The following is a 17,390-nucleotide window of genomic DNA, read 5'->3' on the forward strand; positions in this document are numbered from 1 at the left end:
TCCTAAAAAAATGGTTCAACAGCAAGCACTTGCCGAATTACTCAAATTGCATTGTTTCAGAGCGAGAGATCGCGCAAGAAGAGCCATGACTATGAAGCAGACAACAGAGTATTATTTGAATTCGAGCACAAATACTACTTCCGATGATGGAAAAATACATGATGATGAATTAAATGCAAAAACTCATCAATCACAACAGTTATTTGATTTGATACCATTCGGAAATTCAAAAGGAGTTGAGTATTTACGGATTGTTCTGTCCAATGAAAAATATTTATTGAATACGCGTGATGAGCTGATGGAGAGCATGAAACAATGGATACATCATTTTGTGAATCGGAATTGTAATATTGAAGATATTGGAAAATATTTATACGAGAACAATGAAGACGAGTATCATGGAATGGAAGAGGAATTAAATAGATGTATTCATTATATGTGGGATTTTAAAGTGTTTGAAGCTAAAATTGATTTGTTGGATTATTATTTACAGCGACGATTGGATTTAGTTTGGAGCTCTGAGAAATTTAATCATTGTAGAAAAAAGAGAAACATTGTCATTATATTTTCCCAAATCAAACAAATTGTATGTATTTGTCATGAATATGGACAGAATTAGGACCTTCAACACTCTGTAATCGTTAGATGAAAAGATGTAATTTTTTAATTTCCATGATAAGGAAAAAGTTTGAAATTATTTTCAAACAATACAAACAATTCGAAATATTGTTAGGCGTAAATTTGAAGAATTCAGGTTTCGTGATAACAGACAACTCAATAACCGAAGTGTTCACTAATTTTGACCTGAATGGAATTGATATTCATTCCTTATTTAAACTGCAAATTTTACATTTGGAACAAGTGCGAGCTGAAATTGTTTCCTTCTTTTCCAATATTATGTGGACGAAAAACGACATGACGGATTGTGTCAGTCTGGACTCTTTTCAAAATTTTATATTTTCACGAGAAATTGACTCACCTCTCAAAGAATTTTTCCTTCTCTATCAGTCCAGTTTTACGCCGCATCACCATGATGGTACGAGATTGTTATATGATCCACTTGTTGAAGAGTTGACAATGAAACAACAGAAGCAAAAACGGCTGAGGAATATATTGTCACTACAACTGGAAGAGTTACAAGAAACAGACAAGGTACAAAATTATTTTCGAAAACTCTTCGCTCAACACAGAGACTCCACAAAACCACTCACTCAACAACCTCCAAACACTCTGAGATTATTCAACACTGGTGATTTATTCTCGAGTAAAACAACCAAACAAGAAAGCACAACGCAAACAGTCTATTCACTCACTGTACTCAAGACCACTATTGAGGAAGCTTTCACACAACACGAACTCATGGATTTTCTCACTGTTCTATTTCCTTCCTAACCTATTCTATTGAACCACACTTGTTGAAAGAGCTCAACATTGAATCTGTTTCGACCACTGCCCATGACCATGTCTGGAACAGTTTTTTCATTTCTCCATTCCTAAGAAAACAATGTTTCCATCATGAAAAGAAGTATATTTCACATTCATGACACAACTGCTCTCTCAAACACAAACTCTCGCCAACCACTTTGAGCACCTACTCAACACGCTGTAGTTCAGATGAACTTGGAAGTCGAAACAATTCAAACACTAAAAAAAACCCAAAATCAACACACTTTGCTTTGGACAGGTACGGAACTCTCGAGCGTTGCGATTAGATCATGATTATTAACTACTAATTGATATATTAAATTTTTGGTGATGATTTTCATTGTCCACAAAATCAATGCTACATAATTTTTCATTTCATCGGATCAGTAGTGATCAAAACATCTGTACAGAGAACAACGAACACTCACACATCATTAAAACAGTTATTGAAAATGCTTGGATGGCTGAGCAAGACCTTTAAGAAATTATCCAGTAGTGAGAATAGTCTTTCCTTTCCGAAATCAGTGGCTTCGGGTAAGGGTGATACAACCATCGAGCTTTCCTCGCTCGGAAAGAAATTTAAAGTCAATAGAGAATCGGTTCGGAAGGAGAGTCCTGAATTTGCCAATCGTTGGTTACAAGGCAGTTCTACTACTGACAAGTACACTATTGAGATTGGAAAAGAAAAGGAAGAATATATGGAATGTATTCTAAATTATTTGAGTAATGATCAGTTTGATTGTTCGACCGAGAGTCTGATGGGTGTATTAGTTCTTGTGCTCGAATATAATTTCAAGGAGTGTAAAGAAAAAATTGCTTTACATTTACAACGGCATATGAAACCGCTTGATTCTTTGGGTTACTTTACGGTCATGTACAATCATTATGTGTCACGTGACAAGGCACCTCTCGATGAACATGAGCAACAGATCATGACAAGAGCAGTTTTTACAATTCTGAGATTCTTTTTCGAACTTGAAAAGAATGAACAATCTCGAAAGATATTAATTGAGCAATTTAATACCGATCAAATGCTCTATATTTTCAAGCATAATACTATCAGTGGAATTGTTGTTCCATCTTTGATCTTTTTGAGATTCCTCTCTGATTGGACTCTGCATGATTTACAACATCGTGGAGATGGATTAACTGAACTAGTACAAGTTGAAAAGAATTTGCGATATGGAGTGGTGAAGTGCTCTTCTTTGGACACTGGTAAGGAATATGGTATCAAAGAAAGCGAGACATCCTCTGAATTTCTTCATGCAGAGGATGATTTTAAAGTAGAATCAAATAGCGACCATTCTCTTATTTCTATTACCGGTACAGCTTCTCAATATGCCTACATCAAGACTTACAACAATACTGAAATGAATTTTGGAGTGTACACTTGGAGGATTAAGGTCAACAAGTTTGTATTTTGGTTAGGAATTGGTGTGGCTCTCAAAGAAAAAGTAGAAAACAAAGTATTTGACGACTTTGTTTCGCCCTACAAGAGTCATGGCTGCTACATGTGTTCTGCCAACTCTTATCGATGGATGCCAACCGAATATACATCCTCTTCATTCCCATTCGAAGCCGGTGATGAAATTGAGTTGACCATGGATTGTGAAAGTCGCAAGCTCACTTTCCGTAATCTGTCAAAGAGTTCAAACAACACTCAAACCATTTACAAGATCCAAACACCAGTCTATCCATCCATTGTCATGGGAGGACAAGAAGAAATTGAATTCAAATGGCTCTCAGAACCAAGTGTCAAGCTCAATTAAAATAATTTAAATGTTGAGAATATTTCGTGTAATCGTACCAAAAAAAAAGAAAAAAAAATGAATCTCAAAGAGAAGATACAAAAGGCATCCGCTCATTCAAAAAGCATGTTGAAGAAGAGAAGTAAACAAGATGAAGTAGAAACAACATCTAAGTCCTCATCGGAGCAACAAAAGAAACGAAAGATGGATGCTCCGAACAACGTTGCAAAAACATATCAACAAAAATCCTATCAAGGATATATTGATCAATTAGATGAATGTATGAACAATCAACCAGGTTTTACCTCATCTCATAGTTTAACGTCATCGGAAGGAAAGGGAGCCACCAAAAACTCGCTTGCTTCAACTTCTAAATTAATTCACATCACTAACAGTAACGCCATTCATCCAATAGTTAGGAAAGATTTATTGAATAGAGATAATGAAGAAAATGTTTTTCTTTCTCTCATTCAAAGCGTTGTTTTTGATAATATTTTGAACGGAAAGGATGTCGTTTGCGAATATTGTTCAGTAGGAAGTTACTCATCGTTTGATGCTCAGAATAATGTGTTGGAAGATTGTGCATTGTCGTATTTAATTCCATTACTCACCAATGTGTATAAGGTTACAAAATCTAAGAAGCTTAATAATTTAGGACTCGTACTATTAGATTCAGAGGAGCTGCTAAAAACTCTGAAAACAACCGTTGAAACAACTTTACCTTCGTCTCTAGAATCTGGTATTATTTCTTTTGCACAAAATGAAGAAGAAATTGAAGAAAGCTCTATTGTGATTTCAACATTAAGTCATATTATTCGAGTGCTGAAGGAGCGGCCGGATTTATTCTCAAAATCTTTACGGTGTGTCGTATTTCACTTAGGAAATGATTATTATGGCCGACTTTCAGAGTTATTCAATACTCTAAGTGAAGTTTGCAAATATTTACCACAAAAAACTTCTCGTCAGACTCTATTTTACTCCAATTCCATATCGAGTAAGACTTCAGAATATGTCTTGAACAATTTGACAAGAGCACATCCTCCATTTGTGAAAATGAGTGATATTTTAGCTGAAGATGCTCTCATCAAACAATCCATTGAGATGGATAAGAGTAAGCAACGACATTCTTACATCTATGTGAATTATCCTCTCAAATTAGTTTACTCATTCTCGTTATTAGGATTTCTCGCAAAATATAGAACATTTCAAACCATATTTATTTATTTTGAAAATGCAGAACTTTGTGAATACTACTCTTCCTTATTTACACAAACGAAAGATTACAAATCACTTACAAAGAAAACAACCATTCATTTTGTCTATGATGGCATGATTCACACACCCACATGTAAAGATGCATCTCGAGCAGTTGTTATTCATTTTGACATGCCACAAGACAATGCCACCTACTTGCAAAGAATTGGAAATGTTCGAAGGTCCATTGTTCTTTACACAAAGGGAATGAGCCCTACCTCTGACACTCTATTTTCTGAAAAATCAGACCATTTAGAGAAGTATGACAAGTTTTCTACGGAACAACATTTGGATTTATCGATTCAATTTCAGTGTGAAAAGGCTGTTGAAAAGAGTAATGCACTGAGAGATGCTTTGAAGCCTGCCCTTAAATCCTTTAGAATGCTTCACGGTACCTTTCTTGATTCTATTGCCATAAGAAAACAAAAATCAAATATCAAATCTGTGAAACACAAAAACAAGCTCTTGCAAGATTCTGAGATTTTACAGCCATTTGCAGTGACAGAAACCAATGTTGTTCAAAAATCATACGAGTTCTTTAGAGGACTTCTTCTACCTGAAGAGTTGTGTTAATTAACCATACGTGCGATCTCACAACTTGGTTTTCTTTGCCAAGATAATATCTGCAAGATCTACTTTCTTTCGTTTTCTTTTTCCCTGAAATAAAGATTTCAAAGAATTTCCAGCAATATTCAAAACTGCAGAAAAAGTGTCCTCCTCTTGTTGTAAAAACTCTAGAATTGGATTACTATGATTTTCATCTTCTTCGTCATTGACGAGGAGTGGTTGATTCATATTATTTTGATCTTGTTCTGCTGCTGTTTGCTGATCCTCTTGGTCGAGTCGACGACTTGGCATCTGATAATATTGTACCGACCATTCCAAAAATGTTAATGATAAATGGGGACTCAATGAAAATAATTGAGGATGAGATGAGGTCAACAAGGAAAAAACAGTCCACACACTTTCAGGATCCACACTTTTTGTAGCAAGGTCACATTCTCAAAAATTTCACGAATCGTAAAATCAATTTTCTCAGCCAATAAGGTACACTCTTGAATGGACATGGGTATTTTTGACAAGATGGCCAAAGATTCTAAAAACCAATGTCGTCGGTAATGATTTGAATTTTCAACAACTTGTTCAGAAAGTGGTTGATTGAGCCTTTCAATATTAAAAGAAATTTCTGCGTCCTTATCAAAACTTCTCAACTCTGAAAATAGTATTGACGGTAATGTCGATAACACTTGAACGCCAATGCTCAACAATTCCATAAAACATTCCTTCAGAAATGAATCAACATTGACATGTTTTCTCTCATACATAAACAATTCCAATATCGTATGAATGTATTCTCTTGTGGTTGTGCCATGATCACTACTAACATTCCATATTCCACGAGTGGATATCAAATCTGGCAACCAAAACAACCAAAGTCTAAATTTCACAACAGATGCAAAACTTGCGTGTTGAAAAGTGACTGTTAGAGTAGAGGACCACCAGTGCACTTCTTCTTCATCTTGCAAGACGTTCAAATATTCTGGATGAGAAAATAGAATGCACGATCTCTGAAAAAATAGTGGATACGAAGGGTGTGGATTGGAATGTTCAGTACTGCTGGTCGTCACGAGTTGGAATATTGTTTTCATAAAGAATGGCATTTCATTGGCTCCCTTTTCCCAAATGAATAATTTACATGTATGTGCATCAAAGATGGAGTCAAGAAATGCAGAAGTCATTTCTGAAGCATCTGTGTGGCGTAGAACCATTTCAAATACTTTGATCATTCGTTGGGCATGCAAGAGTGAAAATGATGAATTGTTACACATGTCCACGAATAATGTTTTGCAATGATGAAAAATCGTTTTGATCAGGAAACAATCTTGGTACTTTTCGAAAATATCTGCAATCATTTTGAATAAAGGAGAGTTGCTTCTAACAATAGTATCATGAGAAGAATCTGAATCATTTCTCACTAATTTCAATAAAGTCAAGGATAATGAATTTGTATCAACAAGACCGTTAGCATCTAGGCGCGTGTGCAAAAATTTCTTCTTTTTCAATAGGGAATCCAATTCACTCAATTCTTGATCCATTATTGTTCGAAACGCAAATATACTATGAAAAGGATGACGTTCTGGAAGTGAAATTCGTAAAAAATTAAACAACGCTGTTGCCTTTTTTGGTAGAGTTGTGCGAGTGATGAGAGAATTCCATTGACGGCAACAAAGTTCTTGCTCTTCAATAGTTCCTTGATTGAAATAATTTAACAATTCGTTGGGATCGTTATTATATAATCGAATTAACTTTTTCAATTTGGATACTTTTTTAGGTTCGAATTGCTCATCATGGCTTAGCACTTGTGGATTGGAAAATTTTGATAAAATGGAAATTCGATAGGATTCAGACAGCAAGTCCAAAGCATCGTCATCAATTCCTTCAATGGGAGCTATTAAGAAATTTCTTGCATGATTTACATCTTCAAAGATAATTCTTTCATCGATGCAAATTAACAGTGCAAGCTTGTGTTCGTCATTGGAAATAACATTGGAAAGCCATGTTAAAAAATTGAAACTGCATGAAGTATTGACACAAATGTTGCTTTTTGAAAAAACATTCATAAAAATACTTACTTGATACTCTCCGAGTAATGAAATATCGTTGCCCAATACAAGCAAGTATGAATGAGAAATTTAGAGGTATCGTTAAAGGGTTGAGTTTTGCTTTCTTGCATTAGATAGTTTAAAATATCCACAAATGACTGTTCTTCATTACTTCCACTTGATAAAAAGTGAATGAAGGTATTTACATGAGCATGATAGGAATCGTTACAAGTAGTAGAAGCTACAATACATTCTGAAAGGGAGGAACCCTTATATCGGTTCACTATATCTATCATGATAACTTTACAAACTTTGGAGAGCAGAATTTTAAAATAGGACTTGTCACATAGCTTATAAACTGAGAGGATAGATGGAAAGTGTTCTGCCACCGAGTTGGATGAAATTGTCATGAAAAATAGGGTACAACACATGCTTTCAACAAGTTCGTACGTCATGGATAATGTTTTGGAATCATTGGTAATTGCAAAGAGTTGGTTGTTCTCTAAAAAAGTACAATGTTCCCTCTTTTCAAAGATTTTCAATAATTTGACGAGCGTGGGTATAGAGAGCTGTAGAAATAAATTATTTTGTAAAATAGGTGTAGTAATATTCTTAGAAGTGTTGATATTTTGTAGAGAAGCAAAAATTGACCACACAGATAGTATTTGGGCTTCATCTACTAGTTTCTCATCGAAATAATATTTCACAAAACCAACTACAAATTTGCAAGTATTGGTCAATATTATTTCTAGTTTTCTCTCATCGATAGTGTCAAATTCATGTGATATTGTCGAATTATTTCTTTCAAGTATTTCGTGATGTAAAAAATCGGACGAGTGTGAGGACATGGAGCTTATGGTGTGTACAAATTTTGACAAAAAAGTCTCTAGATTGGAAAAGTTTCTTAGAATTTTGTGTTTTTCCACAAAATTGGTGACTAGAGGAACATCAATATTTCGTTCCTTTTTGATGACAAGTTCAATAAATGGTTTCATGAGATCTCGATAAATGTTGTTGTCTTCGCCTTCGCTTGTACTAACAACTCTCGATTGAGGTATTTCCTTGTGATTGTGACCGGTAGCGATCATTTTCGTAATAAGAGAAGCAATCTGTGTTATCCTCGAGCTTAGGTTTTGAGAATCTACAGGATCTAGATAAAACACAATTAGCCGTCGATGTCCATCACAAGTACCAAACAATGCATAGTTTTTAAACTTGGGGTCTAGTAGATTTGACAAATCATTTTGAATCCTGTCAAGAAAGCAATAATCAATGAGTAAGTAAAACCAAGTACTCAATAATGTATCGTTTACAGCCGAGTCATTGTGTTGTAGTTGCTCCTCAGTTTCATTTAAATTGCTAATTTCGTTCTGTAGAATAGTTCTCATAGATTGAATAAAGTTAGTGATCAAGAATTTGAGTCCTTCTTCGATTTTGTTATGTAAACATTGTGAGCTATTGAATGAGAAGTTGAATAGCTTTTAAAACTCCTCGATACTATATACTCTTGAGATTTAAATAATGTTTTTATCAACTCAATCCACAAGTGTTTCCTCCGAAAAATAATTTTGTAATAAACATCCTCTAATTTGTTGGTATTGGGTCGTGATGATAAATTTCCAAATGCCAAATCACAAATAATATTCGCCAAAAATTGTACAAATTTACACGAGAGTGATTGAAACATGATCGGAAAATGAAATAAATAATATTCCAATGATTTCTTAAAAGTCATTGGAAGTGATTGCATCATTTGTGCTGAATGACTCGTACCACGATGATTCATTTCTGTTTCCTGATTGGATATAGAAATGATCTCCTCCTCCTCTCTCATGATATCATTCCGAATCACATCCAACAAGCCTTGCATGATCTGTTGGGCTTGTGCAAAATGACTTGCCGTCATCGGGATGGACCACAGCGAGAATTAATGAAAAATTATTTTTTTTTTTGAACTTTCAGTTTTTCTTTCGTTTTGTTTGAGTTTCATCATCATCATATCTTCATATCATGATTCTCTAATATATTTTGTTGAGAACAGAAACACCCAACGTTTGATTCAACTAGGAACGAATTTATCCTCATATGATGGGAGATTCCAAAACAAAAAAATTGTGCGAAAATCATCCTCAATAGCAACACATTACTGTTCCGATTGGAGGATATCGAGTAAGAATCCAACTACTATCAACGACAACAACAAGTTAACCCAAGAAAATTCAACCACCACCACCACTGCGTTGTTTCTCCCCATTCCTTGGAATCCGTTGTTGTGGTTCATCATCGGGATTTAGAGTCATTTTTATCATCAGCCTCTCATTGAAAGATCATCATGACGAATCATCTTGAAAATACTCTCCAACAACCACAACCACAACAAACAAGTAACGGAAATTATACTACATTATCATCATCTTCTAGCAATGGTAGAAAAAGAAGAGGCGTAACTTCCGTTCATGAAACCGTTATGGAGATGGGTTTGTCTTCCTTTCCTCTCAATACTTCTACTCCCATCGGAGGAGGAGAAAACAACATTCCATCATCCAACATGATGATACCATCATCAACAACAAATCCAACTCATCCTGAAGAAGGAAAGAAGAGAAAAAACGCAACGTTCTATCAACAACTTCACAAGCCTCAAGCGTCTGGAGAATTCGCTCCCATGTCGTGCCAACACTGTAGAAGTTTGCACAAAAAGGTAGGTTAGGAAATACCTCAGAGGATAATGATATTGATATTCAAAATATATTTATGATATTATATAATATAATATATTTCAATAGTGTGATCGAAGTTTACCCAATTGTTCCCGATGTATTCAAACGAATCATATTTGTCTCTATCCAGAAATGAATAGTAATAATAATAATAAGAAGAAAAAGACGAATCATCATGCAGAAAAAGCGTCATCCTCTTCTTCCTCTCAAGAAAAACCCAATTCATTACAAAAGTCACCTCCTCCTCCGTTGGTAGTGAGCTCTTCCTCGTCACAATTAGGTTCTCCACAACAACAACCAACTTTTCAAACAGTCTCACCATCCTCAACCAATTTCTCAACTAATAATTTGTTAGAGGCGGCGTCAGCATCCATTCAATCCCCATTGTCACTTTCTGCAATTTCCTCAAAACTTGCCACGCTTGATAGTACCACACAACTCAAACTTTTCGACATGGCTGCCAATGCACTCTCGAGAAATCCTGGCCAATTAAATTCCTTAATAGCCAATGTTCCACCTGGACTAATTACTGCATTTACAGGAAAGTTTCAACCCGCCATACCGCAGAAGTGACACCCATCATGTCCATATCCACACCAACAGGGCAAGTTCAACATGCAGTCAAGCCCATTACAGCATTTGTACTCGATATTTATTTTCATACCTACAGTTTTGGATTTCCATTAATTCCAAAAGAGAGAATGACAGCTCTCTTAGACCTTGTACTTCTCAAACAGCAACAACAACTTGCTCCTACTGCGGAATTACAACAATCATTCGGTATTCAAATTAAGAATTTCTACGACAAAGTTGCCAAACAAATTGGTCCTCAGCAACAGATATGGAAAAAGATTTGGCTGTGTTTTTTGCAGTCTTGGCAGCCACACTACAATGTTCTGGAAATTTTGTGTATCAACAATATCGAAATTGTGCAAACAATCTGGATTTGATACATTCTGCTGGTGCATCCATTCATTTGCATCAAACCAATCAACAACCATTTGAGTCACCTCTAGAGTCATCCATGGGTAGTGGTTCTTCAAGTATGGACTCGAATCATGACGATTTATTTATTCAAGATTTAAAGAATAAGTGGTTCAACAATTCTAAAGCCATTATTGGAAAATATTTTGATGACATGGATGGAATGTCTATACCCATTGCTTTAACATTCCTTGTTTATTATCTCGTAGGAGAAGGTGACCTTCAACGTGCTCGAATGTACACTTCAATGATTGAATCTCTATGTCAAAAAGTTTGGGGTACCATGCATTGTTTTGGTATTGGTTCACGAGGTTTTGTGAATGGAGCTAAGCCTGTGGTGAGTCAATTATCAAAAATGTCAAGCATTATGAGTGGCAGTTCTAGTTTTGTTTCGAACATCATGTACGGATTGCCTGCTTTGTTAGTGCATCGATATTTGAGACCTATTGAAATATTTCTGGCAGAGTTTGAAGAACCAACAAATTCTCTCGTGAGAAAACTGCAACACATTGGAAATAAGATTAGAATTGATTTGACATTTATTCAAGATTGGGAACATATTCAAGACGACGAGATGGAAGAATTAGATCGTCTGACGAAATTCCTAAGCAAGTACATTGATTTATTGTTCTCTACCATGATGAACAAGGATTCCATACTATACATTACCAGTTATTTGAACTTCTTGGATGTAGTTCTTGACGTCTATGAGAGAGCAGTGACAAAGAAAACAGAAACCATGCTCAAATTCGCAGCAGATGTTATTGAAATTACCAAACTCCCACTCTTTGTTTTCCTTCCAACGCCTTTCATCAGTACAATCATTAAGGCCGTTCGAGTACGACTGAAATATGGTAAACCAGCTGAAAGTTTCCATTCGTCAATGAATTTACGAGAGGACTTGTCAGCACTCAAGACACTCACGAGCAAGTATCCAATTGTGAACAAACTCTACGGTGATTTGATTCGAGAGGTGGAAACAGTCCTCTATTTACAATCATTTTCACAGGCCACCTTGGTACAACCTCTCATTTCGAATAATAACGTGAAAACAACGACCAGTACGGATGCCAGCAGTAATAACAATGGAACAACAACAACAACAACGAATCAGTCCAATGCTGCAAATGATTTTGATTTTGAAGATGACAGTGGTTTTGATATAATGAGCTTTTTGAACGAAGCTCCATTACCCTCATCGACTTTCAACTTTGATGATGAATTGTTTGGAGAACTCTTTAGTATGTCAAATTTGGATAATATAAGTACGACATCCAATGACAGTTGTGAATCGATTTTCATTGACGGTGAAAAGCTGGAAATTCCTGCTTGTGTGAAACCTGGTTCTTTCCTTCCCATTCTCATCAAAAATTTGAGCAAACAAAAAGATGTACTGCAACAAGGACACGACCGTCATTCAGAGCCCATTAAGAAACTGAGAAGTGAGCTCATTGAAGAACTGACACAACATGTTGGAACCGATGAGAATACGAAACTTCTCATTCAACTCTTTACCAAACAGTACCTTCATGCATAAGGTCCACAATGGCTGTTCCACACAATTTTGTTGAAACGTGTTCTTACAAAGATCTGTGTGTCACACTGTTACAAAGTAACTGACAAAATATTAAGATCAAGCACAAGTTCAGTAAAAAATTTACTTCACCAACACAGAATATTCGTTATCGATGATGACGACAGTCAAATATTATATAATATTATTCAGCACTCACTTGTGACTGTCTAATTCTACCAATAACTCTTTGTAACACCAAAGGATTCAAACCCACTTGACTCCATTGACGAACCACTTGACATCCATTTCTGTACATACAAATACCAATCATTCCTTCAATGACAGAATCCTCAGCAGTTGTTGGTTCAAAACATGGAGCAGTTTGTCGACATCCATAATAATAATATTGAGTCTTACATGAAGAAAACAATGGACCTCCCAATGCATTAAAAGACTTCATACAATTCACACGACAAGCAATACATGAAGCTCGTGCCATATGACCCACAAATGGCAATCGATTTTCCTTCTTGTGTTTCGTAGGACCAGTCGCTCCATTATAATCCCCGAGAGAGTCTTTAATAATCTTCTTGGCCTTTTTCGAGAAACCAAACACTCGTCCTAAAAAACGAACAAGTCCCTTCAAGACACGTCCAATAAATCGACCAATTCTTTTGAAGGCACGTCCAATTCTTCGACCCAAACGTCTAACGAATCGACGGAACAAGACATGATGTTCCTCACTCAATGTTTCAGCATGTTCACTCAAAATATCTAAATCTTCTTCACTCAATGAATGTTCAGAGTCTTCAGAGAGAGCTCGGGAGAGAACATGTCCTTCAACGATATCTTCAATTTCATCATGAGAGAGAACACCACCTTTACGAGCACCGCTGACGGATCCTTGAGGTTGACGACATTCGCTGGTCGTGGCGTTGACAAGTGGCACTGTTTGAATCCATGCACAGAGAAGGAATAATAACAGGAGTGATGCCAAGAGGAGTGAAGGTCGAGTAGTTGATGTTGTTGGCGACATTTTTTGAGATGTTTATGCGCTTGGATGTGAAATGGTTTTGACAGTTGACGTTTTTGAGTCATCCAAACCAAGACATTACTGAGAGTGCTATGAAAAGAGTTAGTTCGTGTCTGAACACACAAATGTATTTGAATTGAGTGACCTTACCATCATCCTCAATTCTTCTTCAAGCCCACCGAGAGTTTGAAAAAAAAAGAAATCAAAACTATTGCCAATTCCTAAAACAATCTTCATTCAAAAAAAACAATTGTGATCAAATTTCCAACGTGTCCAATTTTAATATGCAGCATCCTTACATTATTCAGGTGAAATACTCGAAGCACGCACTTTTCCAATCACTCGTTGAAGTATGACCTTCTCTTGTCCCCAAATAATATCTCCCCACACTGCTCGATTCAATTGACATGCATTTCTCACGACACAAACACCAATCATTCCCTCAATTTCAGAATCCGTAGCTGTGGAAGGATGAAGACATGGAGCTACCGATTGACATCCATAATAATTGAATCGCTTGTTGCATTTAGAAAATAAAGATCCACCTGCGACATGATAATGTTTCATACAATCGACACGACAAGCCACACATTGTTCCGCCGAATGTGAAGTGAAAGGAGTTCTATTTTCTTTGGCTGCATTGGTAGGTCCTGTAGCACCGTTGAATGAACGGACAGAGGTGGCAATAATTTCTAATGTTTTTTTTTTTTGATTTGACACAAGGAGTAAGAAATGATTTTAGTGTGTGAAATAGTAATAATAATAATAATTGAATGATAATAATAATAATAATAATTGAAATGATAATAATAAAAATAATAAATTGAAATAGTAATAATAATAATAATAAATTGATGAAAATTTGTTCATGAATGAGATTGATGCATTTCCAATGAATGTTAGCAGAAATGAGTACAATCACAACACGAGAGTATGTACATACTTTTAGCTTTGGGAGAGAACACTTTTGTGACTTCTTTGAGGACTTTTTTCAAGACCTTAATGACAGCTTTGGCAGCTCTTGCCAACGCTCTGTTTCAAAAAGTGTGAAAAGTCATCCATATTTTAGGAATAACACGTGATCATCGACAAACCATGATTCCAACAAATTGACACAATGATCAGAGAGAGAGTCAACAACAACAACAATGATTCGAAAACAACTGAAATTTCACACACACACACTTACCTTCCCAATCGTCTCAATCCTCTTCCAAGTCTTCTTCCCAAACGTCTCAATCCTCGACCAATTCTACGACCAATTCTACGTCCAATTCGTCTCAGTCTTCGACCCAATCGTCTTCCCAATCGTCTTAATCGACGTCCAAGTCTTCGACCAAATCTTCGACCAAATCTTCTACCAAATCTTCGACCAAGTCTTCGAAGATGACCCACTCGTCCAACGCCACGAGCAACACGAGCAACAACTCTTCTCACAACACGGCTCACACGTCGAACGACTCTTCTCAGACGACGTCCCATTCGTCTCAATCTTCGACCCAATCTTCTGAAACGACGTCCGAATAGAACTTTTGCAACTTGTTCACTCGAATTCATGAGCTCTTCTTCGAGATGATTTGTAAATTCGAGATCTTCATCGTCAAGAGTTCGGCCTTGTGTGAGAGCTTGTTCTTGTAATTCGAAAACATGTGAGAGAAGTTGAGATTCGACTTCATCGTGGAGTGATTCGATGGCCATGGAGACAAGAACCGTTCCACGTTTCTTCTTTTGATTGACATTGCCTCCGGGTTGTCTGCATTCACTTGTTGTTGCATGGACCATGTGATCTTGTGATGAGAGGAGCATGATGATCATGGAGAGAAGCAACAGCACCATCAAAAGAACACGATGAAGGGGCGTGCGTGAGGTCAGAGTTGTAGTTGTACACATTTTTCTGAATGGAAGAAACGACTGTAATAGAAGTTGACGTTTGACTGGATAAGCGGGTCAGCATGCTAAAAGGTATTTCTCATTCCCTCGCATGACAAAGGATGAGAATGGATTCAGTATTGCAATAAACAATTCTCAATCCTCATTGGCTGACAATACCACTCGGAATTTTTGGTACAAAGGACGCTGCTCTCCATAATTCTGATCGTACCAAACACACAACTATCGTGTTCTCTTGTCGACTTGACTCCCACAGAAAAACAACGAAATGGGAACGTTAGATCAAGATTTTCTCCGGAAAAACTCTTTTCGATTGTAATTTTCGACTTGAGTTAAAAAAATGAAAAATTTGGTTGTAGATGAACGTTCAGAATTGTTGTTGGCAAATCATCGCGACGGTGAGGATGATCATCAATCGATGACAAGAAGAAATCATTCTCTCCAACACGAACAGATTAGTACACAACATGCGAGTTTGAAAGATATCAACCAAGACGTACTCTCTGTCATTTTAAAGTTTTGTTCCGAAACGACAGATATTGAATCATTAAAGTACTCGTGTAAGAATTTGTATTGGTTGATATCAGGTGGATTTGATTTGCTCCGAGATGATTTTCAAGATTTAGAAAGTGTTATTTATGATCATGATCTGATAGAACGATTGGAATCTTTATATCTTCCAACGTTGTATGTGAGAATAGCTGAAATAGGAATTACCAATTCAGACATCAATTTCAAGTACGGAATATTGGGACATTGGAAGTCAATATTTAATGAGTCGTTTAAGCTTATTTCCAATAACGAAGCACAAATAATAATTTCATGGGACAATTTCAACTCATTGTTGGAGAATATTGAAAATAGCTGTTTTAAACTCGTTTCAGACAATGACAGCCATTCATCGTTGGACACTTTTCTTACATATAATGATCCTGTTTTACAATCTCAACATGTACCACTATCTCATTACATTCAAAATTGGAAAAATAAGTATCCACTTATTGTTGACACGAAACATTGGACGGTGAACGCTTGCCGATTGTTTAAGAAGTTTATCCTTCATGTACATGTAGCCAATGGATCAGCATTGAATAGCTCTGTTGTCACGGTTAACAACAAGGAGGAAGGTCATTGTATATATTCTGCTTTTGTATTATCTACACCAGAAGAAAGTATTGATCTGAAAAAAGGGATAGTACATGAAAATTTTAAGGCCTTGTACAGATTTCAAGCTATCAAATATTTATCGATCGAGAAGCAATTTATTTCCAACATGATTCTTTATGTTATAATGAGGCATAGACTTGTAAACTTGATGGAGAAAACAAATTTCTCGTTGAGGAAGACGTATAGCAAAAATATTCTTCGGAAACTTAAACATTTTTCAAAGACATGTGACAATGTCAAGTCTCGACAAGTGTTTTATAATTTTCTGTGCATTCAGGACAATATTCTCAGGAGATATAAATACAATGTGTTGAATGGAAAGAATTCATTACCAAAAATAGAGAAATTTGATAAGGAAGTCATTCACTTTCTAAATATGATTGCCTTTGACTACATGAATACAAAGGAAAGAGAGCAGTTTTTCAAAATTGCAATCCAGCATTGCTACAGATCAAAACTCTCCATCTCAAAAGAATGGCGAGAATATTGCTACCAAAAATTTGAAAAAGATGTTTGCTATGAAGAAATTAATTGTACACGCAATGTATTCGGATTACAATACGAATTCTTAACGTTAGAGTTTGATCGTACCATCAGCAAAACATGCCTGAACAAGCTCACCGTTCCGCTCTATCCCAGTAAGGAAGTGTCAGCCATTACTTTCACCATTTCAAATGAGACCAAGACTCTGGTTCCAGTAGTGGGAACAGTAGATCAATGTTGTACCAAATGCTGCTCGAATCCTTCACTTCGATATATTAATTGCACATGCTTTGCTTGTTTTTGGTGCTGCACATGCTGCTGTTGTTACCGACACCAGAAAATTGATCAATATGACTGGGTTGCCCTGTTTGGCTTTTCCCATCGATGGCTTCCTGTGCTAGATATTTGGAACTGTTTTGAAATTTGTTTGGGTAAACCCATTGAAGATATTTACTCTGATGTAGAGCCAATTGAGCGTCGGTAAAGGTTGAGAAGTTTCTGTTGTCACGAAATTCTTTTAAGTAAAATTTAAAAAAATGCATGAACTTCACACACAAGCTTGTTATT

At 36.2% G+C, this 17,390-nt stretch overlaps 9 protein-coding genes across 9 annotated transcripts; 6 read left to right on the forward strand and 3 right to left on the reverse strand.

Moving 5' to 3' along the window:
* Positions 1-10: 10 nt before the first annotated feature.
* C9374_002108 (uncharacterized protein) lies at positions 11-1,392 on the forward strand (the record flags this gene model as incomplete). Its single annotated transcript, XM_044691490.1, has 2 exons — positions 11-586; positions 646-1,392. The coding sequence occupies 2 exons, from the start codon at positions 11-13 to the stop codon at positions 1,390-1,392; spliced, it is 1,323 nt and encodes a 440-aa protein (XP_044551065.1).
* Positions 1,393-1,614: 222 nt separating this feature from the next.
* C9374_002109 (uncharacterized protein) lies at positions 1,615-3,194 on the forward strand (the record flags this gene model as incomplete). The annotated part of the gene is made up of 2 exons (XM_044691491.1): positions 1,615-1,684; positions 1,813-3,194. The coding sequence occupies 2 exons, from the start codon at positions 1,615-1,617 to the stop codon at positions 3,192-3,194; spliced, it is 1,452 nt and encodes a 483-aa protein (XP_044551066.1).
* A 57-nt stretch (positions 3,195-3,251) lies between these two features.
* Positions 3,252-5,000, forward strand: C9374_002110 (uncharacterized protein; the record flags this gene model as incomplete). The annotated part of the gene is made up of 1 exon (XM_044691493.1): positions 3,252-5,000. One exon carries the CDS (start codon positions 3,252-3,254, stop codon positions 4,998-5,000), a length of 1,749 nt encoding a protein of 582 aa, XP_044551067.1.
* Positions 5,001-5,018: 18 nt separating this feature from the next.
* C9374_002111 (uncharacterized protein) lies at positions 5,019-8,418 on the reverse strand (the record flags this gene model as incomplete). Its single annotated transcript, XM_044691494.1, has 3 exons — positions 5,019-5,285; positions 5,393-7,001; positions 7,061-8,418. The coding sequence occupies 3 exons, from the start codon at positions 8,416-8,418 to the stop codon at positions 5,019-5,021; spliced, it is 3,234 nt and encodes a 1,077-aa protein (XP_044551068.1).
* Positions 8,419-9,362: 944 nt separating this feature from the next.
* C9374_002112 (uncharacterized protein) lies at positions 9,363-10,323 on the forward strand (the record flags this gene model as incomplete). The annotated part of the gene is made up of 2 exons (XM_044691495.1): positions 9,363-9,731; positions 9,817-10,323. 2 exons carry the CDS (start codon positions 9,363-9,365, stop codon positions 10,321-10,323), a joined length of 876 nt encoding a protein of 291 aa, XP_044551069.1.
* A 268-nt stretch (positions 10,324-10,591) lies between these two features.
* C9374_002113 (uncharacterized protein) lies at positions 10,592-12,271 on the forward strand (the record flags this gene model as incomplete). Its single annotated transcript, XM_044691496.1, has 1 exon — positions 10,592-12,271. The coding sequence occupies one exon, from the start codon at positions 10,592-10,594 to the stop codon at positions 12,269-12,271; it is 1,680 nt and encodes a 559-aa protein (XP_044551070.1).
* A 181-nt stretch (positions 12,272-12,452) lies between these two features.
* Positions 12,453-13,286, reverse strand: C9374_002114 (uncharacterized protein; the record flags this gene model as incomplete). Its single annotated transcript, XM_044691497.1, has 1 exon — positions 12,453-13,286. The coding sequence occupies one exon, from the start codon at positions 13,284-13,286 to the stop codon at positions 12,453-12,455; it is 834 nt and encodes a 277-aa protein (XP_044551071.1).
* A 297-nt stretch (positions 13,287-13,583) lies between these two features.
* Positions 13,584-15,089, reverse strand: C9374_002115 (uncharacterized protein; the record flags this gene model as incomplete). Its single annotated transcript, XM_044691498.1, has 3 exons — positions 13,584-13,975; positions 14,227-14,315; positions 14,473-15,089. 3 exons carry the CDS (start codon positions 15,087-15,089, stop codon positions 13,584-13,586), a joined length of 1,098 nt encoding a protein of 365 aa, XP_044551072.1.
* Positions 15,090-15,513: 424 nt separating this feature from the next.
* On the forward strand, positions 15,514-17,307 carry C9374_002116 (uncharacterized protein; the record flags this gene model as incomplete). The annotated part of the gene is made up of 1 exon (XM_044691499.1): positions 15,514-17,307. The coding sequence occupies one exon, from the start codon at positions 15,514-15,516 to the stop codon at positions 17,305-17,307; it is 1,794 nt and encodes a 597-aa protein (XP_044551073.1).
* Positions 17,308-17,390: the final 83 nt, after the last annotated feature.

This window comes from Naegleria lovaniensis, assembly GCF_003324165.1.
Source record: "Naegleria lovaniensis strain ATCC 30569 chromosome Unknown tig013, whole genome shotgun sequence".
In the NCBI taxonomy this organism is placed as follows: Eukaryota; Heterolobosea; class Eutetramitea; order Acrasida; family Naegleriidae; genus Naegleria; species Naegleria lovaniensis.